At 37.5% G+C, this 21,621-nt stretch overlaps 1 protein-coding gene across 1 annotated transcript in view; it reads left to right on the forward strand.

Annotated features, from left to right (window-relative positions):
• Nucleotides 1-21,621, forward strand: part of LOC784305 (ATP-binding cassette sub-family C member 4-like) — a 251,837-nt gene that overhangs the window by 153,104 nt on the left and 77,112 nt on the right. Inside the window, exon 19 of the mRNA XM_059892172.1 lies at nt 10,742-10,821. Within this exon, the coding sequence (XP_059748155.1) occupies nt 10,742-10,821 (80 nt within the window). The remainder of the gene's footprint in view (nt 1-10,741; nt 10,822-21,621) is intronic.

The following is a 21,621-nucleotide window of genomic DNA, read 5'->3' on the forward strand; positions in this document are numbered from 1 at the left end:
CAGGTCCAGAGGCCAGCACAGTGTTGGAGGGCATCCTAGGAAAGTGAGGTGGACTGTGGCTCCCAGAGAGGGAAAGGATGCTGACAGCAGAGACTCAAGAAAAACATTTGTTATTCTTATATATTGATTTGTTCTGTAGTTTCTTTTGGATTTTTTTCTTTTTCTTTTTTTCCTTTTCCCCCCTCTGTTGATTTTATTAGCACTATGAAATCTAATTAAGCTTTTGAGGTTTCCTTTTTATTTTTCTTCAATCACACTTTTTATTGCTGTTACAAATGACTGCTTCTGTGTTGGCTTTTTGCAGTTACATGGAGTTTTCCATTTTTTTCCTCTTTTTCAATTTTTAAATATTTAAAATCTATCATCATTTTTCTACATTTATGCCTTTGTTTGATTTCCTACTCTTATTTACCCCTTGAAGTTAATCTTTAATATATATAAATAATCTTTATAGACCTCTATTTAACTTTGCATTTCTATTTTTTCTTTCCTTTCTTTTTGTCACCATATTTGCTAGTTTTGTTTTCATTGCTTTATTCCCCTGTTGACACCTTGCTTTAGTTTTGTTTTCCAGTTTGTGCTTTAGTTAGTTTTGTTCTTAACTGGTGGATATCATTTTTGGTTTCATTTGTTCACTGGTCAATCTATTGCACTTTATGATTGTTAGTCTGTTTTGATTTTGCTTATGGGTGTATATATTCCATTATTTTAATTATTATTTGCCGGATTTTGAAACTGCCATTTGTCTAGGGTTCATCTTTGGTTTTTTATTTTTGGGTATTTGTTTTAATCCCATTTAATGCCATACCAAACCACCTATGGAATCTCCATCCTGGCCAGAGATGAAGCCCTGAGCCTTTGGAGTGGGAGCACTGACTCCAAGAACCTAGACTACCAGAGAACTAACCCTAGGAAGTATTCAATAGTGAGATCTCCCACAAAGGCAACCACTTGTATACAAGACCTGGCATCACACAAATGACAGTAGCACCCTGTGCAGGACGCCTGTTCCAAACAACAAACAAAACAAAAATACAAACCCAATCATCAGCAGACAGGATTAACACGTCACTCAGCCATGCCCACTGGAGGAAAAAACAAACAAACAAACAAAAAAAACAAACCCAGCACAAATCTCACCCTACACAAGGCTTACACAAACCACTGGGCCAGGCTTACAAGGGAAGAAACCAAAAGAAAGAAAGAATTCAACCTTGAAGCCTAGGAAAAGGAGACCTCAAACATAGTAAGTTAAAAAAAAAAAGAAAAGAAAAAGCAGAGAAATACTGCACAAATGAAGGAACAAACTAGTAACACACAAGTCCAAATAAAATGAAGAGGAAATAGGCAAATTACCTGAAAATGAATTCAAAATAATGGTAGAAAAGATGATCAAAAACCTTGAAAATAAAATGGAGAAAATGCAAGAATCAATTAACAAAGACCTAGAAGAATTAAAGAATAAGCATACAGAGACAAACAGCACATTAATGAATTTAAAAATACTCTATAAGGAATCAAGAGCAGAATATTTGAAACAGAAGAACAGATCAGTGAGCTGGAAGATAAAATGGTAGAAATAACTTCTGAAAAGCAGAATAAAGTAAAAAGAATGAAAAGAACTGAGGATGTCTCAGAGACCTATGGGACAATATTAAATGTACCAACATTTGAATTATAGGGGTCCCAGGAGAATAAGAGAAAAAGAAAAGTTATGAGAAAGTTTTTGAGAAGATTATAGTTGAAAATTTCCCCAATATGGAAAAGAAAATATTCAGTCAAGTCCTAGAGGTGCAAAGAGTCCCATACAGGAGAAACCCAATGAGAAATACACCAAGACACATACTAATCAAACTAACAAAGTTTAAACACAAAGAAAGAATATTAAAAGCAGCAAGGGAAAAGCACTAAGTCACATACAAGGGAAACTGCATATGCTTAACAGCTGATCTTTCAGCAGAAACTCTGCAGGCCATAAGGGAATGGCAGGATATACTTAAAGTACTGAAAGGGAGAAATCTACAACCAAGATTACTCTACCTGGCAAGGATCTCATTTAAAATTGATGGAGAAACCAAAAGCTTTTCAAACAAACAAAAGTTGAGAGAGTTTAGTATCGCCAAACTAGCTTTACAAAAAATATTAAAGGGATGTATATAATCAGGAAATACAAGAGAAGAAAAAGATCTACAAAAACAACCCCCAAGCAATTAAGAAAATGGCAGTAGGAACATATATATCAATAATTACTTTAAATGGATTAAATGCTTCAACCAAAGACACAGCCTGGCTGAATGGATACAAAATCAAGGCCCATATATATGCTGTCTACAAGAAACCCACTTCAGATCTAAAGACATATATAGACTGAAGGTTAGACGATGGAAAATTATATTCCATGCAAATAGGAAGCAAAAGAAAACTGGAGTGGTGATCCTCATATCAGGCAAAGTAGACCTTAAAATAGAGAATGTTACAATAAATAAGGAAGGATACTACATAATGATCAAGGGACCAATCCAAGAGGAAGACATAACAATTTTAAATATCTATGCACCCAGAAACACCTCAATACATAAGACAAATACTAACAGACATAAAAGGAGAAATGACAGTAACATAATAATAGTAGGAGACTTTCACACCCCACACCAGTGGACAGATCATCAAAACAGAAAATTAATAAGGAAACACAAGTCTTAAATCATACATTAGATGAGATGGATCTCATTGATACCTTCAGGACATTCCATCCAAATGCAGAAGAATACATCTTCTTCTCAAGTTCACATGGAACATTCTTCAGGATAGACCACATCTTGGATCAAAAATCAAACCAGAGGGATGGTACAGGGAGGGAGGACGGAGAAGGGTTCAGGATGGGGAACACATGTATACCTGTGGCAGATTCATGTTGATATATGGCAAAACCAATATAATATTGAAAAGTTAAAAAATAAAATAAAATAAAATGCAAAAAAAAAAAAATAAAAAGCAAGATTCAATGAAAAAAAAAAATCAAACCCCAGTAAATTTAAGAAAATTGAAATTGTATCAAGCATCTTTTCTGACCACAATGCTGTGAGACTAGATATCAATTACAAGAAAAAAACTGTAAAAAATGCAAAGACATGGAGATTAAACATTTCTAAATAATGAACAGGTTACTGAAGAAATCAAAAGGGCAGTCAAAAAATTCCTAGAAACCAATGACAATGAAAACGCAACAACTCAAAACCTATGGGATGCAGCAAAAGCAGTTCTAAGAAGACAGTATATAGCAATACAATCCTACCTCAAGAAACAAGAAAAACATAAAATAGACAACCTAACTTTACACCTAAAACAACTGGAAAAGGAAGAACAAAAAACCCCCAAAATTAGCAGAAGGAAATAAATCATATCAGAGCAGAAATAAATGAAAAAGAAATGAAAGAAACAATAGTAAAGATTAATAAAACTAAAAGCTAGTTCTTTGAGAAGACAAACAAAATTGACAAACCTTTAGCCAGACTCATCAATAAAAAAAGAGAGAAGAATAAAATCAACAAAATTAGAAATGAAAAGGGAGAGGTTACAACAGACAATGCAGAAATACAAAGGATTATAAGAGACTATTATGAACAACTATATGGCTATAAAATGGATAATCTGGAAGAAATGAACAGATTCTTAGAAAAGTTCAATCTTCCAAGACTGAACCAGGAAGAAATAGAAATTATGAACAACCTAATTATAAGCACTGAAATTGAAGCTGTGATCAAACATCTCCCAAAAAACAAAATCCCAGGACCAGATGGCTTCACAGGAGAATTCTATCAAACATTCAGAGAACAGCTAATGCCTATCCTTCTAAAACTCTTTCAAAAAATTGCAGAGGGAGGAACACTTCCAAACTCATTCTATGAGGCCACCATCACCCTGATACCAAAACCAGACAAATATAACACAAAAGAAAACTACAGGCCAATATCACTGATGAACAGAGATACAAAAATCCTCAACAAAATTCTAACAAACAGAATTTAACAATGCATTAAAAAGCTCATACACCATGATCAAGTTGGGTTTATTCCAGGGATACAAGTATTCTTCAATATACACAAATCAATTAGTGTGATACACCATATTAACAAATTGAAAAATAAAAACCATATGATAATCTCAAGAGATGCAGAAAAAGCCTTTGACAGAATTCAGCACGCATGTATGATTAAAACTCTTCAAAAGATAGGCATGGAAAGAACCTATCTCAACATATTAAAAGCCATATATGATAAGTCCACAGCCTACACTATTCTCAGTGGTGAAAAACTGCAAGCATTCCACCTAAGATCAGGATCAAGACAAGGGTGTCCACTCTAACCACTACTATTCAACATAGTTTTGGAAGTCCTAGCTATAGCAAGGAGAAGAAAAATAAGTAAAAAGAATCCAGATCAGCAAAGCAGAAGTAAAGTTCTCACTGTTTGCAGTTGACATGATACTATATATAGAAAACCCCAAAGATAGTATCAGAAAATTACTAGAGCTAATCAGTGAATTTAGCAAAGTTAAAGGAAACAAAAATCAATACACAGAAATCACTTGCATTTCTATATGCTAACAATGAAAAATCAGAAAGAAGTTAAGCAATCAATCCCATTCTCCATTGGAACAAAAAGAATAAAATATCTAGGAATAAACCTACCTAAGGAGACAAAAGACCTGTACATGGAAAATTATAAGACATTGATGAAAGAAATCAAAGATGACATAAACATATGCAGAGATATTGCATGTTCGTGGGTAGGAAGAATCAATATTGTGAATGACTATATTACCAAACACAATCTACAGATTCAATGTGATCCCTATCAAATTACCAATGATATTTTTCACAGAACTAGAACAGAAAATCTCACAATTCATCTGGAAACACAGAAGTCCCCAAATAGCCAAAGCAGTCTTGAGAAAGAAGAATGGAGCTGGAGGTATCTACCTTCCTGACTTCAGATTATACTACAAAGCTACAGTCATCAAGACAGTATGGTACTGGCACACACAAAACCAGAAATATAGACCAATGGAACAAGATGGAAAGCCCAGAAATAAACCCATGCACCTATGGGTGCCTTTTTTTGATAAAGGAGGCAAGAATATCCAGTGGGGCAGACTGTCTCTTCAATAAGTGGTGCTGGAAAAACTGGACAGCTACATGTAAAAGAATAAAATTAAAACACTTCCTAACATCATACACAAAGATAAATTCAAAAGGGATTAAAGACCTAAATGTAAGACCAGAAACTATAAAACTGTTAGAGGGAAACATAGGCAGAACACTTGATGACATAAATCAAAGCAAGATCTCCGTGACCACCTCCTAGAGTAATGGAAATAAAAACAAAAGCAAAAAAATGGGACCTAATTAAACTTAAAAGCTTTTGCACAGCAAAGGAAACTAGAAGCAAGGTGAAAAGACAACCCTCAGAATGGGAGAAAATAGTAGCAAATGAAACAACTGACAGAGGATTAATTTTCAAAATATACAAGCAGATCATACAACTCAATACCAGAAAAACAAACAACCCAATCAAAAAATGGGGAAAAGACCTAAACAGACATTTCTCCAAAGAAGACATGTAAATGGCTAACAAACACATGAAAAGATGCTCAGTATCACTTACTATTAGAGAAATGCAAGTCAAAACCACAATGAGGTATCACCTCACACTGGTCAGAATGGCCATCATCAAAAAGTCTACAAACAATAAATGCTGGAGAGGGTGTGGAGAAAAGGGAACCCTCTTGCACTGTTTGTGGGAATGTAAATTGGTACAGCCACTGTGGAAGACGCTATAAAGATGCCTTAAAAAACTAGGATTAAAACCACCATATGACCCAGCAAACCCACTCCTAGGCATATACCCTGAGGAAACCAAAATTGAAAAAGACATATGTATCCCAATGTTCGTTGCAGCACTATTTACAATAGCTAGAACATGGATGAAACCTTAGATGTCCATTGACAGATGAATGGATAAAGAAGTTGTGATACATATACATGATGGAATATTACTCAGCCATAAAAAGGAATGCATTTGAGTCAATTCTAATGAGGTGGATGAATATAGAGCCTATTATACAGAGTGAAGTAAGTCAGAAAGAGAAAGATAAATATCATATACTAACACATATATATGGACTCTAGAAAACTGGCACCAAAGAATTTATTTGCAGGGGAGCAGTGGAGAAACAGACATAGAGAACAGACTTATGGACATGGGGAGAGGGGAGGAGAGGGTGAGATGTATGGAAAGAGTAACATGGAAACTTACATTACCATATGTAAAGCAGATAGCCAATGGGAATTTGCTGTATGCCTCAGGGAACTCAAACAGGGGCTCTGTATCAACCTAGAGGGATGGGTTGGGGAGGGAGATGGGAGAGAGGTTCAAAAGGGAGGAAACATATGTATACCTACAGCTGATTCATGGTGGGGTTTGACAGAAAACAACAAAATTCTGTAAAGCAATTATTGTTTAATTAAAAATAGGCAAATTAAAAAAAAACAAAAACCCTTTGTAGCCCAATTCGTTCAATTTTTGAAGTGTTGGTTGTGTGATATGCTGCCGGTTGTTGTCCTAAGGAATCGGGCCCTTTCTGTTGACCAATGCTGGTTGCGGGCATTGCAGTTTTCGGTGCATCTCATTAATTTGCTGAGCATACTTCTCAGATGTGATGGTTTTGCTGGGATTCAAAGAGCTGTAATGGGTCAAATGGGCAGCAGACGACCAAACAGTGACCACGACCAGTTTTTGGTGTAACTTTGGCTTTCGGAAATGTTTTAGAGCTTCTTCTCAGTCCAGCCACTGAGCTGGTCATTGCTGGTTGTCATATACAATTGTATAAAATTTTGTCTCATGTCACAATCCAATCAAGAAATGGTTCATTGTTGTTGCATAGAATAAGAGAAGATGACACTTTAAAACAATTTTTTTGATATGTGGTCAGCTCATGAGACACCCACATATTGAACCTTTTCACCTTTCAAATGCTGAATGACTGTAGAATAGTTGGCGTTGATCTTAGTTGGTCATTGTCAACTTTTGATGGCTGGCCACTGTGCTCCTCATCTTTAAGGCTCTCATCTCCTTTGCAAAACTACTTGAACCACCATTGCACTGTACATTCATTAGCAATTCCTGGGCCAGTTGTCTTGTTGATGTTGTGAGTTGTCTCCACTGCTTTATGACTCATTTTGAACTCGAATAAGAAAAACACTCAAATTTGCTTTCTGTCTAACATTATTTCCATAGTCCAAGATACATATAAAAAAACGAGGCTTAAAAAGACACATGCTACATCACAGGTGAACCTCAAAAACCTTAGACGGAATGAAAGAAGCCAGACCTAGAGACCACGTAAAATACAACCATTGTGAATTTGGATTTTGATGAGAAGTTCAGTGACATCTTTCATGGTATTCTGCCTTATGAATGAAATAGAAAAACGTGGACCATAGCAGGTGAGAGGACCCTTATTGGTTCTCAGATACCATGGACTTCAAGGAGGTTACCTTCTTCTCCCTCTTCCTCCACTCTTTCTACTACCTCCCTCCTCTCCTTAACACTTGATTTCCCTTCCTTCTTTCCCCCAGTCTTTCTCTCGCTCTCCCCACAACTCTTCCTTTTTATACAAGTAAAGATAGTCATTGTAGAAAAACGCCACAGAAAATTTAAATTGTGCATATATATTGCAGGCTTATTTCAGACTTGTTCAGGTTGTTTTCTGCTTCTGACTCTCCAAATATGCCACATTGTACATTTCTGATGCACTTTTTAACTCCTGGGATACATTCCTATAAATAGAATTTCTGGGTGAGAAGGGACATACTTTTAAAGTTTTTTATATGTATTACTCAGTTGCTCCCCTAAATCTACCTGTGCCATAGATGGGATTGATGTGGATTTTCATTATACCCATATCAAAAATATGATCTGGCCTCCAGAATTTACCATGTTTGACAGCTTTGTGACTGGTTATGCAGGGTGGGGAAGGTGGTGATTTTACTCCTGGGCACAAGGCGTTAACTGGGACTGGCCATCTGAGTCTGGTCAAGAGGCGGTGGCCAGGATAGGACCATGCCTTATGAGAGATCACTGAGGCACCAAGGAATAGTGGATGGAAAGGATATGATTCACTTCCTTCAAGTATTTGAAAGACTGTCATATTGAGAGAAATTAGATTCACTTTGTGTGCTTTATAAGGAGAGAATAAGCAGCAGAGTTTGGATCTTCCAGGAAGACAAGATTCAGTTTAATGTGAGAAAGCCCTAACAGAACAGTCTGAAAATGGATTGGGTCCCCCTTGTTTACTGTGAATACCCTTTCCCTCTGTATCCCTGGAGATATTCCAGTAGGGGCCATGTGTCATGTGTCACTTAGATGAAGAGTCATAGCATGTGTGTGAAGGGAGTTTATCATAAAGCTTTCACATGGAGACCTTTGAGAGAACTTTAATACTGCAAGGTCATAAACTTGGAATTAGAGCTCTAATTACAACAGTCTATCCCAAAGCCAGAGGAAAGAAATACTCTGAAAACACTATCTGTTCTCTTAATGTTTCTTGGTGCAAGAAATAACTGTTAAACTTGCTGACCTCACATTTTCTGCACTCAGATCATTGGTACATAAGAGTTTAGTTTTTTGATGATATTTGATATTTTTCAGTTTTTGTAGTTGCTGTGTGGGGAGATGGTTTTTCTCATTGTTTTTGTTTTCCTTGTGTTTTATGAACTTTGCCAATCCTCAGTCTCTCAGACCTTGTCAACCACATCTGGTGAAAGGTAAAGGGATGGTTTTCATGTACTGTTCATCTCTGAGTAGCCTTTTCATTAAAAAAAATTCTATCATTGCTTTAAACATTTTCTAAGCTGAATTGTATTTACTGTGTTTCCAAATTCTGCCTATGTTAGATAGTTGTATTCTTCCATTGATGGAACCATCTGCATATAAACTATATCTTTAACATTTTCTGACATATATTTTCCTTATTTTGGTATTACTGCTTTGAGAAATTAAAAAATGTCTATGCAGGGTTTCCCTGGTGGTCTGGTGGCTAAGAATCCACTTGCCAGTGCAGGGGTCACTGGTTCAATCCCTGGTCTGGGAAGATTCCACATGCCGTGGGGCAACTAAGTCCATGTACACAACTGCTGAAGCCTGTGTGCCTAAAGCCCATGCTCAGTAACAAAAGAAGCCACCGCGACACAACTAGAGAAAGCCCATGTGCAGCAATGGAGATCCAGCACAGCCAAAAATTAAATAAATAAATAAATCTTAAAAAATAGACTATGCAGTTCACAAAATTCACTAGAATATCTGGAAAATAACCCATTTGATTGTAATGTTCCTAAAGCAGAACTGATTTAATAACCTAACCTCTTGCCCCTCAAAATGTGATCTGGGAAACTGCAGAAAGGGTGTCATGTGGCAGCTTGGTGGAAATGCAGACTCTCTGGCTCCCCCAGCACTCCTGAGTCAGAATCTGAATTTTACCAAGTGGACCCTCCTGTAGCACCTGGTGGACTTTCCCAGGGGACGTGATGCTGCAGAACCTGGGGGTCAGAATCATCATCTCACCTTGGTGGTTGAGCGCCTGGTAACTTACCTGGCATCGTGACCGGGTTCTTTCACCTGCAAGAGCCTATTTAATCCCGAGAATCACCCTCTAAAGTGGGCATTCTTGGAATATCGAAGAGTTGTCACCAGATCTGCCAAAGGCGTCACTAAAAGACAGTTTCTTCATCTGTATTTCCTAAGCCTGAGACAGGAAAATTGAAGGCCCAGCCTGTATATTGCTGGCCTGACCAAGGGTGAAAGCCTCCAGTGACCCCAGCTCTTGGTGTAGGTACACTCTGTGCTTCCAGTGAACCAGACACCCTGTGGACAACAGCAGAGCCTCACATCCCAGCAGTGGAAACTCAGCCCCAGCCGCTGCTCATTCACTGTCCAGTTGTGGGTTGATGGGAAGGCTATCTGTGACCAAGGTCAAGAAGAGCGGATAGAGGTCCCACATCTCACCTTCAGGTTGACTTCCTGAAGCTTCAATTATAAACGAAGCTGAGACAGGTAGATAAAAACATTTCCTAGGAGTTGCTATACTCAAATAGATTGTGTGTGTATATATACTTAAGGGACAAATATGTACTGCACCTTTTTTTTTCTGATAAAACATGTGTAGCTTGAGGGTTGTTTGAATTAAGTCATTAAAAGCAGTAGATATTAGAAATTCTCATATTCCAATTCTGCAGCATTTAGGATACACTGTTTTAGTGGATTTTGAGAAGGTAAATAAAATCAGTGATAAGAAGTACTTGGAATGAAGTCTTTGATATATGGTAAAACCAATACAATATTGTAAAATAATTAACCTCCAATTAAAATAAATAAATTTATTAAAAAAAAAAAAAATCCATCAACCCTTCCACAAGATTCCTTACCTTCCCCCCTGCCATTCTTTTAAAAACCAGGGGGGCCAATTTCAATCCCACCCACTGCTATTTGGTGGTATTTTGATTTCTTTTTTAGGTATTACGCTATTTTTTCCTTCTTTACCACTGACATCAGTTCATTTCATGTGATTATGAAATACATTAAAAAAACATGTATTTAAAATATTATTTTATTTCATCATGAATTGTTTGTCTTGAAAGGCCTGTCTAGGTGAAAGAGTAATTTCTCATATCCTGTTCTTACAGGAAGAATTTTAAACCGTTTCTCCAAAGACATTGGACATATGGATGACTCGCTGCCCTCATCATTTCAAGTTTTCTTTCAGGTAATGTATCAGCCCTGTAAGAGTTCTCCACAGGGAAGAACAGAGAGCCTGTTTCTCAAGGCTTTTTCACAGGGGCTGATGGTGGGCCTTTCAGCCTGGTGATGTGTCCTATAATCTTAAATAAATACCATGTTTGTGAGAGAAAGGTGTGGCTGTGATTGAGAGGCTGAGTTAACATGAGTAACACCTGGGGCAGGAGTGTCTGCACAGTCACGTCAAGGTTGGTCTGAAGCAGTGACATGCTGGGTGAGTGGTTCTCCCTCTGCCTTCCAGGTGTCTGGTGTGGATTCCCTTTACTTTAAGCATATTTCATAATAGAAACAAGCATCTCTCATGGAAAGATTGCCAAGATGAACTAAATTATGCACTGTATTACCATAAAGGACAAATACTTACTGCACCTTTTTTTCTGATAAAACATGTGTTACTTACAAAGAAAAGGTTAATAATAATAAGGTGACCAATAATACTTGAACAAAAACAATCATTGTTGTTCACTTGCTAAGTTGTGTCTGACTCTTTGTAACCCCATGGACTGCAGCACCCCAGGCTTCCTTGTCCTTCACTATCTCCTATAGTTTGCTCAAGCTCATGTTCATTGAGTTGGTGATGCCTTCCAACCTCATCCTCTGTCACCCCCTTCTCCTGTCTTCAGTCTTTCCCAGCATCAGGATCTTTTCCAATGAGTTGGCTCTTTGCATTAGGTGGCCAAAGTTTTTGAGCTTCAGCTTCAGCATCAGTCCTTCCAATGAATATTAAGGGTTGATTTCCTTTAAGATTGACTGATTTGATCCCCTTGCAGTCCAAGGGACTCTCAAGAGCCTTCTCCAATGCCACAACTCAAAGGCATCAATTCTTCAGTACTCAGGCTTCTTTATGGTCCAACTCTCACATCCATACATGACTACTGGAAAAACCGTAGATTTGACTATATAGATCTTTGTTGGCAAAGTGATGTCTTTGCTTTTTAATATGCTGTCTAGCTTAGTCATAGCTTTTCTTCCAACTAAGGAGCAGGCGTCTTTTAATTTCATGGCTGCAGTCACTGTCTGCAGTGATTTTGGAGCCCAAGAAAATAAAAGTCTGTCACTGCTTCCTCTTTTCCCCCTTCTATTTGCCATGAAGTGTTAGGACTGGATGCCATGGTCGTTTTTTGAATATTTAGTTTTAAGGTATCTTTTTCACTCTCTTCTTTCACACTCATCAAGATGCTCTTTAGTTTATTTTCTCTTTATGCCATTAGGGTGGTATCATCTGCATATCTGAGGTTGTTGATATTTCTCCTGCAATCTTAAATCCAGCTGGTATAGAGTCTTACCCTCCCTATTAATATTCAAGAATGTTAACACTAAACACCATCTCAGCACAATATCAGGCTAATGGAATTTCTTCTCTGGGTGTAGTTATCATATTCTGCAAACTAAATAATTATTCTGAATCGTGAAAAATCACCATATATTCTCAAGTGAAAGATTCATCCAAAAAATTGTTTCTATTTATTCATGTAGATTCATGACTTCTGGTAGAATTCCCAACTGGTGTGCTCCAAGTGGGAAATAAGCATATCAAAATAATAATTCCCCTTATTTCCTGGAGCATCAGGACTTGGGTCACTTCTGGGTCAACATGTTTCTTGTACACACATCATTGTCTTTGTGCCATAGTGAGACAGAAGTAGAGAAGCACTGGCTATGGTTATATGGGCCATCAGATGGGCCTGAAATCCAATCATGTGAGGAGAATTGTGTGTGTAGCTAGGATTAGGCTCAATAAAATTCATGAGAATGTGGAAGAAAGAAATGAGACTGGCTTCAAGGAAGGGATCTCTGTCACACAGAGGAATCTGCTGTTTCCTTCTTTAGAGTGTTGACTTTTTGTTTGGATACTATTTTTGTCTTCTACAACTTCTGTTAACAGTTTGAGGCAGCTGGCAATAAATGTCTCATAAATGTATATGTGTAAATAAATTTAAATATAAGCTCATACATTTTATATATGTTAATATAATATGTAATATCCACTATGAAACTGAAAGTTGCTCAGTCGTGTCCATTCTTTGCAACCCCATGGACTATACAGTCCATGGAATTATCCAGGCCGAAATACTGGAGTGGGTAGCCTTTCCCTTCTCCAGAGAATCTTCCCAACCCAGGGATTGAACCCAGGTCTCCCGCATTGCAGGTGTATTCTTTACCAGCTGACCCACAACAGAAGCCCAATATCCACTATAAGGCTGGTTAGAGTATGACCTGTAAATAGAAATAAAACTTATTAAAAGCCTATTTGAATTGCTTCAGAATTTAGGAGCATGAAATCTGAAGGCCCTAACTTGGGAGCTTCTGAGAGCAACAGTTACAGGTCTTTAATGGTGACTCAAGGAAAAAGTATTGGCACAGCTCATGTGGAGCCCTTCATTTTGATCTTACCTCTTCTTCCTAGGTTATCTGCCATTCTGGGTTGGTCATAAAAGGCCCTTACCTAGGGAGAGCCAGCCTATTGAAACTGGTGAATATTGTCCAATAAAATAATGTGAGTCTACTAAAAAACTGTAATTTGGATTTTTTATAATTGACATTTCAGAAGACCTTTTTTCCTGACAACTACTGATGGCAAACTTCATGACTTAAGATCACACACAGAAGGAAGGACCCCTCCCCATGAGAAAAGGGTATAGCAAAGTGGGATGCATTAGTTAATCCTATGGCTGTAAGAAAATTTACAACTGTAAGTATAATAGAAGGGAGGTCAGACAGACCTATATTTCTCCACTTATGATTGGAATTTGTTCCATCAGATTCCATGCTCTTCATTCTGAGTTTTATATTGATACCCACAGCAGATGGGGAAAAACAGGAAAAGCACATGTCTCCATCCATATAATGCAGTTTGGTTCACAAGGGCTCCTGGACACAGAGTCACAGTTCTGGACATTTCCTTCTCCTTTCAGGCTCCTCTACATACAACTGTGTCTCTGGGATTTCCCGAGTCAGATTCGTCCTGTCTTTCTTCATGACCTGTAGTACCTTCCTAGGAAAACTTAGGACAACCACTTACCTTCCTAGCTTGCCATTTTCTTACCTATAAATGGAAATGAAAGTTCTTGCTTTTCTCATACACAAATGGTTGTGAAGAGCATCTGAGAAAACTTATCTGGAAGAGCTGTGAAATGATAACCCAAGTCTCTCTGATGTAGGCATTACTCTGCTAATGCATCTGCCAGAGACATGCTGGGAACAGCTGCCCTGGGCAACAAAGTGTCGAGGCTCTGGGTTGGTGAATATGGGGTGCTGGTTCTAAGAGGACACAGAACACCTGGTGCTAACTTGGACAAGCCATTCTACCTTCTCAGCCCAGCTCCCTTTTGGTCAAAATTTACAGGGATTGTGATTGCTACCCCAAATTATTCATGTTCTCTGTTTCTCTAGCATGTGAAATTCAGTTGTCAATCTCTTCTTCAAAGTTTCAGTAAAGGATTCCCATGTTCTTCCCTGTGTTTCTGCCGTGCCTTGTGCAGATCACATGGAACTGTATCCATCTGAGATCATAAACTCTGGAGGTGTTGGCCCAAACTCTGTGAATCTGCATGTCCTCAACTTTTGACCCCCTTTCATAGCAGGCTAGATACTAAGATAGATACTACACATAGTTACTAAGTGCTGGTTGCATTCCTATCACCTGAAACTTTTCACCAGGGTATCATACTTTTCCTGATAAATATGGATGTCTAAATCTGCATCAATCAATGATTTGGGCTTCTATTCTACCTGCTGTGTTTTTATTTATTTATTTTTTATTATTTTATTTTATTTTTAAACTTTACAATATTGTATTAGTTTTGCCAAATATCGAAATGAATCCGCCACAGGTATACCCACGTTCCCCATCCTGAACCCTCCTCCCTCTTCCCTCCCCTACCCTCCCTCTGGGTCATCCCAGTGCACCAGCCCCAAGCATCCAGTACCGTGCATCAAACCTGGACTGGCGACTCGTTTCTTACATGATATTATACATGTTTCAATGCTATTCTCCCAAATCTCCCCACCCTCTCCCACTCCCACAGAGTCCATAAGACTGATCTCTACATCAGTGTCTCTTTTGCTGTCTCGTATACAGGGTTATTGTTACCATTTTTCTAAATTCCATATATATGCATTAGTATACTGTATTGGTGTTTTTCTTTCTGGCTTACTTCACTCTGTATAATAGGTTCTAGTTTCATCCATCTCATTAGAACTGATTCAAATGTATTCTTTTTAATGGCTGAGTAATACTCCATTGTGTATATGTACCAAAGCTTTCTTATCCATTCATCTGCTGATGGGCATCTAGGTTGCTTCCATGTCCTGGCTATTATAAACAGTGCTGTGATGAACATTGGGGTACACGTGTCTCTTTCCCTTCTGGTTTCCTCAGTGTGTATGCCCAGCAGTGGGATTGCTGGGTCATAAGGCAGTTCTATTTCCAATTTTTAAAGGAATCTCCACACTGTTCTCCATAGTGGCTGTACTAGTTTGTATTCCCACCAACAGTGTAAGAGAGTTCCCTTTTCTCCACACCCTCTCCAGCATTTATTGCTTGTAGACTTTTGGATAGCAGCCATTCTGACTGGCGTGAAATGGTACCTCATAGTGGTTTTGATTTGCATTTCTCTGATAATGAGTGATGTTGAGCATCTTTTCATGTGTTTGTTAGCCATCTGTATGTCTTCTTGGGGAAATGTCTATTTAGTTCTTTGGCCCATTTTTTGATTGGGTCGTTTATTTTTCTGGAATTGAGCTGTAGGAGTTGCTTGTATATTTTTGAGATTAGTTGTTTGTCCGTTGCTTCATTTGCTATTATTTTCTCCCATTCTGAAGGCTGTCTTTTCACCTTGCTAATAGTTTCCTTTGTTGTGCAGAAGCTTTTAAGTTTAATTAGGTCCCATTTGTTTACTTTTGCTTTTATTTCCGATATTCTGGGAGGTGGGTCATAGAGGATCCTGCTGTGATGTATGTCGGAGAGTGTTTTGCCTATGTTCTCCTCTAGGAGTTTTATAGTTTCTGGTCTTATGTTTAGATCTTTAATCCATTTTGAGTTTATTTTTGTGTATGGTGTTAGAAAGTGTTCTAGTTTCATTCTTTTACAAGTGGTTGACCAGTTTTCCCAGCACCACTTGTTAAAGAGATTGTCTTTAATCCATTGTATATTCTTGCCTCCTTTGTCAAAGATAAGGTGTCCATAGGTGTGTGGATTTATCTCTGGGCTTTCTACTTTGTTCCATTGATCAATATTTCTGTCTTTGTGCCAGTACCATACTGTATTGATAACTGTGGCTTTGTAATAGAGCCTGAAGTCAGGTAGGTTGATTCCTCCAGTTCCATTCTTCTTTCTCAAGATAGCTTTGGCTATTCGAGGTTTTTTGTATTTCCATACAAATTGTGAAATTATTTGTTCTAGCTCTGTGAAGAATACCGTTGGTAGCTTGATAGGGATTGAATTGAATCTATAGATTGCTTTGGGTAGTATACTCATTTTCACTATATTGATTCTTCCAATCCATGAACATGGTATATTTCTCCATCTCTTAGTGTCCTCTTTGATTTCTTTCACCAGTGTTTTATAGTTTTCTATATATAGGTCTTTAGTTTCTTTAGGTAGATATATTCCTAAGTATTTTATTCTTTCCGTTGCAATGGTGAATGGAATTGTTTCCTTAATTTCTCTTTCAGTTTTCTCATTATTAGTGTATAGGAATGCAAGGGATTTCTGTGTGTTGATTTTATATCCTGCAACTTTACTATAATCATTGATTAGTTCTAGTAATTTTCTGGTAGAGTCTTTAGGGTTTTCTATGTAAAGGATCATGTCATCTGCAAACAGTGAGAGTTTGACTTCTTCTTTTCCAATTTGGATTCCTTTTATTTCTTTTTCTTCTCTGATTGCTGGTGGCTAAAACATCTTTGAAAACCATGTTGAGTAGTAGTGATGAAAGTGGGCACCCTTGTCTTGTTCCTGACTTTAGAGGAAATGCTTTCAATTTTTCACCATTGAGGATAATGTTTGCTGTGGGTTTGTCATATATAGCTTTTATTATGTTGAGGTATGTTCCTTCTATTCCTGCTTTCTGGAGAGTTTTTATCATAAATGGATGTTGAATTTTGTCAAAGGCTTTCTCTGCATCTATTGAGATAATCATATGGTTTTTGTTTTTCAATTTGTTAATGTGGTGTATAACATTGATTGATTTGCGGATATTGAAGAATCCTTGCATCCCTGGGATAAAGCCCACTTGGTCATGGTGTATGATCTTTTTAATGTGTTGTTGGATTCTGATTACTAGAATTTTATTAAGGATTTTTGCATCTATGTTCATCAGTGATATTGGCCTGTCGTTTTCTTTTTTTGTGGGATCTTTGTCAGGTTTTGGTATTAGGGTGCTGGTGGCCTCATAGAATGGATATGGAAGTTTACCTTCCTCTGCAATTTTTTGGAAGAGTTTGAGCAGGATAGGTGTTAGCTCTTCTCTAAATTTTTGGTAGAATTCAGCTGTGAAGCCGTCTGGACCTGGGCTTTTGTTTGCTGGAAGATTTTTGATTACAGTTTCAATTTCTGTGCTCGTGATGGGTCTGTTAAGATTTTCTATTTCTTCCTGGTCCAGTTTGGGAAAGTTGTACTTTTCTAAGAATTTGTCCATTTCTTCCACGTTGTCCATTTTATTGGCATATAATTGTTGATAGTAGTCTCTTATGATCCTTTGTATTTCTGTGTTCTCTGTTGTGATCTCTCCATTTTCATTTCTAATTTTATTGATTTGATTTTTCTCCCTTTGTTTCTTGATGAGTCTGGCTAATGGTTTGTAAATTTTATTTATCCTTTCAAAGAACCAGCTTTTGGCTTTGTTGATTTTTGCTATTGTCTCTTTTGTTTCTTTTGCATTTATTTCTGCCCTAATTTTTAAGATTTCTTTCTTCTACTAACCCTGGGGTTCTTTATTTCTTCCTTTTCTAGTTGCTTTAGGTGTAGGCTTAGGTTATTTATTTGACTTTTTTCTTGTTTCTTGAGGTATGCCTGTATTGCTATGAACTTTCCCCTTAGGACTGCTTTTAAAGTGTCCCACAGGTTTTGAGTTTTTGTGTTTTCATTTTCATTAGTTTCTATGCAAATTTTGATTTCTTTTTTGATTTCTTCTGTGATTTGTTGGTTATTCAGCAGGGTGTTGTTCATCCTCCATATGTTGGAATTTTTAATAGTTTTTCTCTTGTAATTGAGATCTAATCGTACTGCATTGTGGTCAGAAAAGATGCTTGGAATGATTTCTATTTTTTTGAATTTACCAAGGCTAGATTTATGGCCCAGGATGTGATCTATCCTGGAGAAGGTTCCATGTGCACTTGAGAAAAAGGTGAAATTCATTGTTTTGGGATGAAATGTCCTATAGATATCAATTAGGTCTAACTGGTCTATTGTATCGTTTAACGTTTGTGTTTCCTTGTTAATTTTCTGTTTAGTTGATCTATCCATAGGTGTGAGTGGGGTATTAAAGTCTCCCACTATTATTGTGTTGTTGTTAATTTCTCCTTTCATACTTGCTAGCATTTGTCTTATATATTGCGGCGCTCCTGTGTTGGGTGCATATATATTTATAATTGTTATATCTTCTTGGATTGATCCTTTGATCATTATGTAGTGACCATCTTTGTATCTTTTCACAGCCTTTGTTTTAGTCTATTTTATCTGATATAAGTATTGCTACTCCTGCTTTCTTTTGGTCCCTATTTGCATGGAAAATCTTTTTCCAGCCCTTCACTTTCAGTCTGTATGTGTCCCCTGTTTTGAGGTGGATCTCTTGTAGACAACATATGTAGGGGTCTTGTTTTTGTATCCATACAGCCAGTCTTTGTCTTTTGGTTGGGGCATTCAACCCATTTACGTTTAAGGTAATTACTGGTAAGTATGATCCCATTGACATTTACTTTATTGTTTTGGGTTCGAGTTTATACACTGTTTTTGTGTTTCCTGTCTAGAGAATATCCTTTAGTATTTGTTGGAGAGCTGCTTTGGTGGTGCTGAATTCTCTCAGCTTTTGCTTGTCTGAGAAGCTTTTGATTTCTCCTTCATATTTAAATGAGATCCTTGCTGGGTACAATAATCTGGGCTGTAGGTTATTTTCTTTCATCACTTTAAGTATGTCTTGCCATTTCCTCCTGGCTTGAAGAGTTTCTATTGAAAGATCAGCTGTTATCCTAATGGGAATTCCCTTGTGTGATATTTGTTGTTTTTCCCTTGCTGCTTTTAATATTTGTTCTTTGTGTTTAATCTTTATTAATTTGATTAATATGTGTCTTGGGGTGTTTTGCCTTGGGTTTATCCTGTTTGGGACTCTCTGGGTTTCTTGGACTTGGGTGATTATTTCCTTCCCCATTTTAGGGAACTTTTCAACTATTATCTCCTCAAGTATTTTCTCATGGTCTTTCTTTTTGTCTTCTTCTTCTGGGACCCCTATGATTCGAATGTTGTAGCGTTTAATATTGTCCTGGAGGTCTCTGAGATTGTCCTCATTTCTTTTAATTCGTTTTTCTTTTATCCTCTCTGATTCATTTATTTCTACCATTCTATCTTCTACCTCACTAATCCTATCTTCTGCCTCTGTTATTCTACTATTTGTTGCCTCCAGAGTGTTTTTAATTTCATTTATTGCATTATTCATTTTATATTGACTCTTTTTTATTTCTTCTAGGTCCTTGTTAAGCCTTTCTTGCATCTTCTCAATCTTTGTCTCCAAGCTATTTATCTGTGATTCCATTTTGATTTCAAGATTTTGGATCAATTTCACTATCATTATTCGGAATTCCTTAGCAGGTAGATTCCCTATCTCTTCCTCTTTTGTTTGGTTTGGTGGGCATTTATCCTGTTCCTTTACCTGCTGGGTATTCCTCTGTCTCTTCATCTTGTTTAAATTGCTGAGTTTGGAGTGTCCTTTCTGTATTCTGGCAGTTTGTGGAGTTCTATTTATTGTGGCGTTTCCTCACTCTGTGTGGGTTTGTACAGGTGGCTTGTCAAGGTTTCTTGGTTAGGGAAGCTTGTGTCGGTGTTCCGGTGAGTGGAGCTGTATTTCTTCTCTCTGGAGTGCAATGAAATGTCCAGTAATGAGTTATGGGATGTCTATGGTTTTGGGGTGACTTTGGGCTGCCTGTATCTTGGAGCTCAGGGCTGTGTTCCTTGCTGCTGGAGAATTTGCTCGGTATGTCTTGCCCTGAAACTTGTTTCGCCCAGAGAGGTTTACAGTGTTATATGGAGAAGAGAAGAGTGAGGAGGGAGTTAGAGGTGACCCGAATGAGATGAGGTGGAATCAATAGAGGAGAGAGTGGGCTATTCAGTAATCTCTTCCTTATGTGCACTCCACAGCTGGACCACTCAGAGTTCACAGAATTATACAGAGAAGAGAAGAAGGAAGAAGGTGGCAGAGGTGGCCAGGAGGATAAATGGGGGGAATGAAAAGGAGGGAGACAGATCCAGTCAGTAATCAGTTCCCTAAGTGTTCTCCACCGTCTGGAACACACAGAAAATCACAGAGATGGGTAGAGTAGAGAGGGGTTAGGGAGGAGACACAGGCGACCTAGTGGAGAAAAAGGAGAGTCCAAAGGGAGAGAGAGCAGTTAAGCCAGTAATCTCGCTCCCTAGTGAAAAATGGGTACTGAAGATTGGGTTCTTAAAGGTACAATTGGTAACAAATACATAAAAGCAAAAATTTAAAATCTAGAGTAGTTTGGAATTTCAAAAATACGATGTTAAAGAAAAGAAGAAGGAAAAGAAAGAGAGAAAAAACGAACAAACAAAAACAAACAAGGTTGTAAAAATTATAAAGAAAATATAGGTACAAAATTGATAACTAATACCAAAAAGCAGAAGTTAAAAATCTAGAGTAGAGTTTGGAATTTCAAAAATACAATGTTCAAAAAAGAAGAAGAAAAAGAAAGAAAAAAAAAAAAACAAACAAGAACAAACAAGGTCGCATAAATTATAAAACAAACAAACAAACAAACAAAAAAAAACAGGTACAAAATTGATAACAAATACAAAAAAGCATAAATTAAAAATCTAGAATAGAGTTTGGAATTTCAGATATACAATGTTATTTAAAAGAAGAAGAGAAAGAAACAGAGAAAAAGAAAAAGAAAAAATAAAAAAGGGTCACAGAAATTATATAAAAACAAAAACAAAAAAAGTATAGGTACAAAATTGATAACAAATACTAAAAAGCTAAAATTAAAAATCTAGAGTAGAGTTTGGAATTTCAAAAATACAATGTTAAAGAAAAGAAGGAAAAAGAAAAAAAAGGTCAAAAAATTATTAAAAAAATATATATGAAGTTTGCTTTAAAAAAAATAGGGTCTTCTTTTTTTTTGCAAAGTAATCGGTTATAAAAGTGGAAATTAAAGGAATAATAGAGGACTTAATTTTTTTTTTTTTTATAGGCTCACTTGTTCAGTCGCACTGAGGGGAGGTAGGGAGGGATGCTGCAAACAAATATCACTGGCGTGTGTTCGCAGTGCCTCAGCCACACTGGGTCTGCCCCCTGTTCACGGCGCGTGTAGCCTCTCTGCCCATGCTGCTCAGGCTCTAGGTTGCGCCGCCGCAAACCATCCGCGGCCGGCCTGGGCTGCCTGTACTTCCCAGGTCCAAGCCGCTCAGGTTCAGGCACTCGGGTTGTCCTCAGAGGCGCAGACTCTCCGTTGGGCCTGCGTTTTGTGCCCTTCCCAGATCCGAGCAGCTCAGGTGATGAGGTGTTTTGCGCGCCCGATTGCTGTGACTTATCACCTC

This window comes from Bos taurus, chromosome 12 (assembly GCF_002263795.3).
Source record: "Bos taurus isolate L1 Dominette 01449 registration number 42190680 breed Hereford chromosome 12, ARS-UCD2.0, whole genome shotgun sequence".
NCBI lineage: Eukaryota > Metazoa > Chordata > Mammalia > Artiodactyla > Bovidae > Bos > Bos taurus.